At 45.0% G+C, this 10811-nt stretch overlaps 1 protein-coding gene across 1 annotated transcript in view; it reads right to left on the bottom strand.

Moving 5' to 3' along the window:
• LOC138177336 (ligand of Numb protein X 2-like) overlaps positions 1-10811 on the bottom strand; it is an 80669-nt gene that overhangs the window by 11457 nt on the left and 58401 nt on the right. The window contains exons 3-5 of the mRNA XM_069108483.1: positions 10109-10371; positions 8827-9023; positions 7179-7550 (exon numbers count right to left, since the gene is read on the bottom strand). Of these exons, the coding sequence (XP_068964584.1) occupies positions 7179-7550; positions 8827-9023; positions 10109-10371 (832 nt within the window). The remainder of the gene's footprint in view (positions 1-7178; positions 7551-8826; positions 9024-10108; positions 10372-10811) is intronic.

Here is a 10811-nt window from a genome sequence, read left to right as displayed (position 1 = left end):
CTCTCTCTCTCTCTCTCTCTCTCTCTTTCTCTCTCTCTCTCTCTAAAGAACTTGGGCTGATTGATGTCAAGCGGGCCTCTGGGATACCACAGGTCCCACATTTTGGAAAGGGTGCAGTAGAGGTGTCAGCACAAATTGCAGTCATTTCATTAATGCGTCAAGTGACTCTGGGCAGGTCACTCTCTTCCCCTCACATATTATTATTAGCCAAGACATCATCACCATCACCCCCCCCCAACCATCATCATCACCATCACCATCATGGTGTTAAATCCAAAATAAAATGGACCTGGAGAGACCAAATCACCCTACCCATGTTTTTTGGGGTGTGTGTGTACATGCAAAGGCCCCAGGTCATCTACCCCTGGTAAGCCATAAAACATCCACTCCACCCCCCATAACTTCCAAACTGTGTGGTGCAAACCGCACACACCTGGTGGGCCCAAAGCTGACTGGTCCATTTGCATAGCCTTCAAGAATCCAGAGTCCTTCACACCACAGGTAAGCATTTGCAGACAAACAGAATGGAGAACCTAATCACCTTGTCTTAGCCCCTTTGGAAATAACTTGACTCTTTTCTTAATCTTGGGGTGGAAAGAGAATTTGCCATCTCCATAAAGTAACTCCCCTCCCTCTAGCTGCAGCAAGAGCCCTCTGAAGGCTTGGTCAGAGCAGCTGAAGAAATGCTGTGCAGGACCATATGCACAGAACTAGGAGAATGATGGGCAGCTAGGTGCCACAGTTGATAGAACACTTGACCCGGAGTCAAACCCTGAATTCAAATCTGGCCTTAGACATTTCCTAGCTATGGGACCCTGCACAAGTCACTTCACCCTGTCTACCTCAGTTTCCTCATCTGTAAAATAGCTGGAGAGGAAATGGCAAATCACTCCAGTATCTCTGCCAAGAAAATGCCAAATGCGGTCATGAAGAGTTCTACAAGACTGGAAAATGAAAAAAAAAAAAACCAAAGGAGAATGATAGGTATTTACTAGCAGAGTGATAAGATTGAGCTTCCAGTGGGAGAATGTTCTGATCAAGCTTTCAGAAGGGCAGGAGGAAAGGGTTTGCTATTTCTGGAGGCAATCCCAGGGCCACAGTGTCAGCAGAGGGATGCTTCCCTCACACAGATAGGTAGAGACAAGGCTGGGCAGAGCGAGTGTATTCTCAGAATGAATTTATCATTCTCTGGGTGGCCTTCATGAACTTACTTCACCCTTGAGTTCCCTCTTTTATGGAAAATGAGTGGATTGAACTAATCCAGAGATTTGAAACCTCTTTTTGTGTCTTAGACCCCTCAGGCAGTCTGAGGAAATCTGTGGACCACCCTTTAGAATAATATATTTAAGTGCATAAAATAAAATAACTAGTATTACAAAGGAAACTAATTGTTATCAAATATATATGTATATATGTGTATATGTATATATGTATAGACACATATCCCAACTTCATAGATCTTTTTTTTTTTGCTTTTTTGAGGGGGGAAAGACCGGGAAATTGGGGTTAAGTGATTTGCCCTAGGTCACACAGCTAGCAAGTGTTAAGTATCTGAGGCCGAAATTGAACTCAGGTCCTCCTGACTTCAGGGCCAGTGATCTATTCACTGCGCAACCTAGCCACCCCCACCCCCTCTAGGCTAAGATCTAGAACTCTAAACTCCTTTCCAAGTGTGACATAATTTTGATAGATCAAAGATCTCTAGCTGGCAGGGACCTGGGAGGCCAACCACTACAAATCCCTCACTGTACAGGGAAGGAAACCAGGCCCAGGGAGGGGAAGGGATCCTAAATCTAGAGCTGGAAAAACCTTTTGAGGCCATCTGGTTCAACCCCTTTATTTTACAGAGGAAGAAACTGAGGTCCAGAGAAGGAAGTCACCTGCCCAGGATCCTGCATAGGAACTTCACTCTATGGCTGGAAGGGTCCTCCAAGGCCTTTGAGTCCAACAAGTCTCAAAGTCTATTCCACAGACCTCTGGGGGTCCCCTAAACCCTTTCAGAGAGTCGATGAGGTCAAAATTAATTTCATAATGATATTAATGATATTTCATTAATGAAATTAATGATATCATGTGAGGTCAGATTTTCTTTACATACTTCAACCAAAACAATGTAGCAGAAGAAGTTGAAGGTGGAAGCAGAGAGGAGTATCCCTGTTTTCTGTTAAGTTAGACATTAAAGAGGCTTCAAAAATCCGTACGACAATGCCAGAATTCTCATTAAATTGTTTTTGAAAATGTCTTTCATAAAAATTTTATTTTTGTTCATATGTAATGAATGAATTTGCTGTTATTTTAACGAATGGATAAATACATATTTTAAAAACTATCAATTTGTATTCCTACCATGGCAAATATGAATATATATATAAAAGCCACATAAACAAAAACTCTTCGGTGTCCTTGATAACTGAGAACCATTGATCTAATTACTCCCTCCCCCTTTTTACAAAGGAAGAGACTGACTGTAAGTGCTTTAGCAAAGGTCACACAAATATAAATATTAAATGGCATGGCAGGGTTTGAACCAGATTAGGCTGTATCTGTCTCCTCTCTCTTGAAACAAAACAGGCTGCCCCCAAGGCTGGTGACTGGCTGTGAAGCCAGCATAACTATGGCATCTCTGTCTACTATAAGTACCTGGTCTAGGGAAGAGGTCCGTATTCAGAAGCCCAGAGTCCTGCAGAGATCAATTTCTCTATGTGCCAACAGCCGTTGCTCCCTTTCGCGGCACATAACAATTACACTAAGTAATGCCTTGTATTACTGACATAATAAGCAGGCCTTTTCCCCATGCCACTTGGCTGCTGGTGTGGCCAACAGGCTTCTGCAGCTGTATCAAAGGCCAGGCCCTGCCCCCATAGGGCCTGCCCTCAATCCCCACCTCTGTATGCCAACTGGGACTCCTTCTCAAGTTTATGTCCACTGTCAACATGGCAATGACCTAGAAGAACTGGCTAGAAGAAGATGCTGTCCAAGGTATCTAGGAAATACCTTGTATTGGGCTGATTGGGTGCTGGGGGTGGGGGGGGGGCGGCCAGAGAAGGAGAGAAGGCTTCTTGGAGGAGGGACTTGGATCAAGCCCTTGAAGAGGATGAGGATTTGGAGAGGGGTGGGATGGGAAGGGAAAGCAATGAGCATGAGGTTATCATGGGGTATCACATAGACAGTGCTAGCTTTCAAGTCAGGAATACCTGAGTTTAAATCATGCTTTAACTCTTGCTAGCTATGAACCCAAGGAAAGTCTCTTCCCTTGGCCTCAGTTTCCTCCTTTGTGCAATGAGGGGATTGAACTCATTGATCTCTGAGGGTCCTTCCAGCTCTAGAGTTAGGATCTTATGTGGGACCTTGGGCAAGTCCCTTCCCTTTCCTGGGCTTCAGTTTCCTTCTCTGTACAATGAGGGGGTTTGACTTACTAGCCTCTGAGGGCTCTTCCAGCTCTTACGTGAGACCTTGGGCAATCACTTCTTCTCCCTGGGCCTCAGTTTCCCCTTCTACAAGTTGAGGGGTTGGACTCGATGGTCTCTGAGGTCCATTCTAGATCTGCGAGCCTATACTCCTTTCTTGGGGCTCAGTTAAATTCTCTTTCAAATAGAGAGATGTTCTAGCTCTGACATGCTATGACTCTAAGGTTGAGAGGTCAGGATTTTCAGAGGAAGGCCAGGAAGCAATCTGAGCCCCCCAAAATGCTAACTAGCCCACATAATGCTACTAATACTTCCCACTTTCCTCCTGCTTTAAGAGTTCAAAAGCATTTTCCTGCCATCTTCCCTGGGAGGTGGGTCTTAGGTGACAATACTCCCGAATGAGGCCTGAACCAGATTAAAATCTAAATGGGGGGGAGTGGCTAGGTGGCTCAGTGAGTAGAGCACCAGCCCTGTAGTAAGGAGGACCTGAGTTCAAATGTGGCCTCAGACACTTAACACAAAAACTAGCCGTGTGACCTTGGGCAAGTCACTTAACCCCAATTGCCCTGCCTTCTCCCTCCAAAAACAATCAAATTGGGAACAAGTTAACAAAATAAAAATACAGGAAAAAATTGATAACATTATATTTTAAAACTAAGTCAATATGCCACCCTGAGGGATCTTTATGTACAGGTTAGTGGGCCCCCTTTCTTTGTGAGTTTGATATGACTGAGGCAGGGAATGCAAGTACTATCAACTCTGTTTTACAGATGAGAAAACCAAAGCCCAGAAAAAAAATGTTGTTTGCTCAGGGTCACACAACAAGTAAGTGGCAGAGCTTAACCCCAAACCCAGATCTCCCACTTTCCCATCAACCTCTTTCCCTTGAAGCAGCACCTCCAGCCCCACCCCCACCCACCGAGGCAGCACTTTCCCCTCCACCCCCAGCCCAAATCATTTTGAGATCTGAATAGTACCTATAGTGCTTAGCTAACTGTCCTACCTCCTCTGACCACCAGAAAAGTAAACTTAGCCCAAAGACCTGAAGCCTGATTTCTTACAAGGGCCAGTGGGATGACTCTGGAGGAGAGGGTGAGGCTGAAAACTTTGTGCAGCTCTGCTTTACTTAAGTCCCATTCCCACTCAAGTTAGCACTCTCATGATGTCATTGGTCCTCTTCAAGAACAAAAGATGAACAGTAAGGGCCAGATGCATGATGACCGATCACCAAAAAGACCATCTGGGCCAAACGCCTCATCGTATACAGTCCAGCAAACTGAAGGTCAGAGATGCCCTCTAGCTGGTAAGTGGAGTGACGTCTTGAAGTCTCTCCCGACTCTTCGATCAGTGTTTTACCCCTGTATTCCTTATCAAGTGATCATCCCGCTTCCATTTAAAACCACCAATGAAAGGCAACTCATTATCTTCTAAGAAAGCCCGTTCTAATTTTGGACTCCCTTTTTGGGATGGTTAGCAAGTTTCCTTTACTGAAGTTTCCTTTGAGCTGAAATTAGCCTTTCAGTACACTTCCCCCCTGCTCCTCCCTCTGTCCTCTGCAGTTAGGCAGAAAAGGGTTGATCCTTCCTCCACATGAGGGCCTTGCAACAATCTCCAACAAGTCATCAGCCTTGTCTTGAAGGCCTCCAGTGATAGGGAAGCCATTACCTAGGTAGGCATCCCTGTCCCACATTGACATAACTCTGCTCTGTTTGTTAGGGAATTATTCCTCTTGCAAGCTCAAACTTTCCTCAGTACTTTGTCATGTTCAGAACACATTGGAATTCTGGGTTTTTTGGAGGGCAATTGGGGTTAAGTGACTTACCCAAGGTCACATGGCTAGTAAGTGTTGTGTCTGAGGTTGGATTTGAACTCAGGTCCTCCTGACTCCAGGGCCAGTGTTCTATTCACTGCGCCACCTAGCCACCCCTACATTGGAAATTCTGGATACAGTTCTGGGAACATTTTAGTAGGGACATTGATAAACTGGAGCATGTCTAGAGGAAGGCATTGAGCCCATGTCATTGGCATCAGGTTGAAGAATGGGGGATATTTAGAGGGGAGAGGCATTAGACTCATTCATCTTTGGTCTTGGATGATGAAATTAGGAACAGTGGATAGAAGGTGAAAAGAGGGAAGTTGAGGTTTTATGGGGGGAAAACCACATTTTTGAATTGGTCCAACTGTTCTGGAAACACTTATAAATGGGGCAAGAAAAATCACTGAACTTTAGCATATACTTTTAAACTAGTAGTAGATACCCAAGGAGGTAGGAGACAAACAGAAAGCTTTTATCCATCTAAAAGGATTTATAGAAACATTTTTGTTTAATGGTAGCAAAGAGCTAGAAACAAAGAAGATTTCCATAGATTGTGGAATGTTCGTTGCAGGGGAATGTGAGAGAATTTTTTTTTTCTTTTTGGAGGGGAGAAGGTAGGGCAGTTGGGGTTAAGTGACTTGCCCAAGGTCACGCAGCTAGTAAGTGTTAAGTGTCTGAGGCTAGATTTGAACTCAGGTCCTCCTGACTCCAGGGCTGGTGCTCTATTCATTGCACCACCTAGCCACCCCTGAATGTGAGGGAATATTAGTGTATAAGAGAGATCATGAATAGGAAGAATTCAGGGAAACTTGAGAAGATTCTTTGAACTTAGGCAGAGTGCCATGAGCAAAATCAGAACAATTTACAAAATTACCAAGTTAACACACTAATAGCAATAATGAAAGAGAAGAATTATGACTTTCAATGACTAGTAGTTAGAGTAGGTCCCACACTGATAATCTGAGGCTTATCTTGAAGTCTTCCTGTCTCTCCCATCCAGTGAGCAAGTCCTGTGGATGCCATCTTGGACAATTTCCCATCTCTTCCTACTGCCGCTATTCTAGAAAAGGTCTTTATAACTGGACTGTCTTTCTACTTCAATATTGCATGCTTCCCCTGCCCCCCTTATACCTCTTCCCCATGTATGGATCTAATCGCGTCATTCCACAGCTCAAAAATTGGCCCCCCTCTTGCTTACTCAGCAAAATTTCAACTGCCCTCCCTGTTATTTCAGACCCTCCACAATTAGATACCCCCTACCTTTTTAACCTTATATTATGATTTTCCTCTTCATCCATTCAATAATCCAGCCATGCTGAACAATTCTCTGCCTCTCAATCACTTGGGGTGCTCTACTACTACTACTACTACTACTACTACTACTACTACTACTACTAACTAGACCATAAACTCCATGAGGAACAGAGGCCACATCTTATCTCAACTTAACATCTTCCCAAATACATAGCAATGCCCCGTAAGATTTTGCAAATGCCCACTCCTTGCAAAGCATGGTGCTTGGTGGCATCTGGAGTCACAGTGGAGTCTGCTTTGCATGAAATAGTAGAAAGAGCATTTGGGGTCAGAAGACCCAAATTTGCCTCCTATGTCTATGTGATCTTGGAGAGGTGATTCCCCTTCTCTCAGCCTCAGTTTCCTCATCTGTAAAATTCAGGGGTTGAGCCAGGCAATCTCTAAGGCTCTTTGCAAGCTTTAAATAATGACAGTTGACATTTTATAGGATCCTTTATGAAATGAAAAGGGTTTCACATGCAATGATTTATACTACTACAGGTATTATTTCCCACCCATTTTACAGATAGAGACATTGAGGGGTTAAGTGACTGGCCCAAAGTTACATAGCTAGTAAATATTGGAGGTAGGATTCAAATCTAGAAATTTCTGAGTTCTGTTTCCCTGGCCACCACTTGGGAATGGCCAGAGCCACCACTAACCTGAATGATCTGGGCTGCCGTCTCTGGTGTCCCTTGTGTCAGGTCCTGCCCATTGATGGAGAGCACTTTGTCATTTTGGCTCAGTTTTCCATTCTTGGCTGCCAGGCCACCATCCAGCAGGTCTAGGATGAAGACCCCAGCCTTGCCAGCCTTGCGGATCAGTTTGATACCCAGGGGCTGCAGCCGGTCCCTCTTCATCAGGGTGACATGCACGATCTCCCCAGCCCTGCTGGAAATTGGGCTGTCATCTTGGAGCGGCTTGTTGAGGAAGCCCTTCTCTTGCAAGATCACCAGCTGCAGCACAGGCCCTGCCTGGCGGAGCATGGAGATCGCTTGAGAGTGGGTGACATTGCTGATGTTGATTCCATTGACCTAGGAGGAAGGACAATTTGCCAGGGGCCCCCATCAGACTCTCTGACCTTCTGGGCAACTTCCACTTCTTCAGTACTAAGACAAAGCTTACATGCTTCCTGGGTGGAACAGGAATGAGCCCAGTAGAGTGAGAACAAGGAGAAAGTCAATCAAACTTTAACAATGCATCCCATGCATGCCAAATCCTGCCCATTCTTTCTCCACTGCCTTTTTCCTATCTGCCCCCTCCTCTTCCATATGCTTGGCTCACCTTCTTTATCAACCCTTCCTCAGATTCTGGCAATAGCTTTTGCAATTTTTAAGTTATTTTCCAAACTTTTATCTATTAATTTATTTGTTTATTCATTCAGCTGCCTATTTATTTATTTATTTGTTTGTTTTATTCATTCAGCTATCCATTTCTTTATTTGTTCATTTCTTTGTTAGCTTGTTTTAACAAGCATTTATTTTCTCTTCCTTTCATCTTCCCCTAATGGGAGGGGGAAAAAAGAAAAAAACAAAGCCTGTAATACATATATACATAGTCAAATAAAACAAATTCTCACATTTGCAATAGCTTTTTAATGGGCCTTCTTTCCTTCAGTCTCTCCCCTCCCCAATCCATTCTCTGCACAGACACTCACATAATTTTTCTAAGGTACAGGCAGGTCTGACTTCTGCTCAAAACCTTCAATGGTCCTCTATTTCCCACAGGAAAAAGAAATATTAGCTCTTCAGCCTGGCAACCAAAGCCAACTATAATTTGGCTTCAATATACCTTTCTAGGCTCGTCTCACACTAGCATAGGAATTCTCAGTCTGCACTCTCTTAACTCTATTCCTTTCTTCAGGGCTCAATTTAGGGATTACTTCTTCCATGAATTCTTTCCTAATCCTTCCCTCAGCCCAGTAAAACTGTGAAATAACCTGGACCTCCTTAAATCTCTCCTTGCACTTTGTCTGGGCCTTTCACATGCATCTATTAGAATGGAAGCCCTGTGAGGGCAGGGATTACGTCCTGTTTCATCTGTACCTAACACTGCATCTTGGACACAGTATGTTCAAAGGTACCTAGAGTCAAGAGTCCTAGCTTCAAGTCAGCTGGGTTACCTTGGGCAAGTGGCATCTAGCCACTCTCCAATTTGCTCATATATGAAACAGAGATTAAAGACCATCCCACTCCTAAGCTCCTAGGCCTCCATGTACTATCCAAATGAGATTATTTGACTGGGGAGGGAAGCATGAACCAGGCCAGCATCCCAGTATTCCATGTGCCAGGAAGGAGGATATTTACCCACCTCAAGCACATGATCTCCAGGGGCCACTTTGCCATCCATACCCAAAGGGGTGTCATGGTGGACCTCCTGCACAACAATGTTGCCCAATGGGGTGTCCTTGCCCCCGACGATCCTCATCCCCAGTTCCTTCTCAGGGTTATCCCGGGAAATTTCCACGACAACAGTTTCAGCCACAAGACTGTTGTTGAGAGTCAGGTCTGATGGGGGCAGAGGGGACAAGAGAAAGTTGACTAAAGGGACTCAATGGAGGGGAAGGGACCTGCTTCTGAGATCCTGGCTTCATCTTATCTTCCAGCCCATCCCAGACCTCCATCGCCATCTTCCTAAACTACTGAAGTGGCATCCTAACCTTCCCACCTCCCTCTCTTCCTCCCTCCAACCCAGTCCTGGTTGCTTGACACAAGAACTCAGGGAACGGTTGGTTGATGGATTAGGAGGATGTCAGTGGTTTGATCTAGAGTGTCAGACTCTAGTGGTTTGACCCAGAGTTACTGGGTCATACAAAGCATACCCCTTAGAGGTAGAATTCTGGACCTGGAGTCAGGATGACCTGAGTTCATATCCTGCCCTGAACATTTACTAGCTGTGTGACCCTGGGCAGATCACTTAAATTCTGCCTGCCTCAGTTTCCTCAAGTGTAAAATGGGATAATAGCACCTACCCACCAGGCTTGTTGTAAGGATCAAATGGGATAATGTTTGTAAAGCCCTTCGCATAGGGCTTGGCACATAGTAGGTGCTTAATAAACACTGGTCTCATGGGCCATCCTGGGGCCAACAGAACATGATGTCATCCCTCTAGATTGGGTGTTGGGCAGAATCCCCATGAGAGGGTATCCATGCAGAAGGCCTGCCAGGGTCTAGTGTGCTGCCTCAGGCTGGGAATCTAGGACCCAAGTTTCATGCTGATTACCACTGATGAGACTTCTTCAGGTTATCCATGTTTGAGAATACTAAGGTTGGATTCAGTGATCTTTCAGTCAGATAGGGCTGTTGCCTCCCTAAGGTGCTCCTTGCTTCCAAGGGTAAACTGAGGCCTGGAGTAGCATGAGCTCAGACCAAGTAGCAAGTGGAATTAGGGTCCTCAGAATCCAACACATGGGATGTGGTCTGACTAGACTAGACTATCCTTTCCCTAGTCCTGGAAGCTAGGCCTCTCTTAATGTGGCAGGAGATCATATTTATTTTGGGGATGCTGGGTCATATTTTTGGTTCATATCAAGTTTGTAGCTCACTAATACCCTTAGGTTTTTTTCCTATAGCCCCCTTCCCAAAGCCTGTACCAGATGTGGAAAGACTCAGGATGGTATCTTCATCTGTCTCCTCAAATGCTGGATTCACCAGTCCGGGCTCTGGGATCCTCCAGGGTACCATAGTGGCCACAGATGAATACTCAGAGTCCATTGACAAGATGGTGTCAATATCAAAGAAGCTCTCCCAAAAAGAGCTGCTTGCTTCTGACTCGGGGGGCACCTCTGGTTTCTTTTGGTCCTGCTGGCATTTCTCCTCCACCATTTTGGCCTGGTATTTCCTCAAGCCAGGGCACCTGGGGCAGAAAGCCAGAGGCCAGGTCACATGGAGGAGTAGGAAATGAGGAAGGAAGAGGGTCCACTGTGACTTATTAGGTCAACTCAGGGAAGTGAAGGCACATCAGGAACGAAAGAAAAGGCAAATCTTGGAAGGCCTGGCATGGTGGGAGTGAGCAAAATTGGATTTTCAGGACTCTTTACAAGTTTCACCTTTGGCAATATATTTAGCCTCAGAGGAAGATACACAGGAACATTATGAGAGGAAAACAAAAACCCATTTCTAGTCCCTGGATCCTTTCATGTTAGCTGTTGAAAGCCCAAGATGAGAAAGGGAGGAGAAATGGAGGAGAGAGGGGGAGGAAAGATAAAAGGCACTAGTTTTGATCTCTCTCCAGAATTGGTGGAGATAGGTACCTCCAAACCCTCATCAACAGAAACCATAATTTGGGGGAGAGGT

The sequence above is a fragment of the Petaurus breviceps genome, unplaced genomic scaffold (genome assembly GCF_028583685.1).
Source record: "Petaurus breviceps papuanus isolate PSGF00001 unplaced genomic scaffold, PetGlider_PUasm1.0 90386, whole genome shotgun sequence".
Lineage (NCBI taxonomy): Eukaryota > Metazoa > Chordata > Mammalia > Diprotodontia > Petauridae > Petaurus > Petaurus breviceps.
Note: the sequence above shows the minus strand (reverse complement) of the source record. Positions and strands in the feature narration are given on the sequence as shown.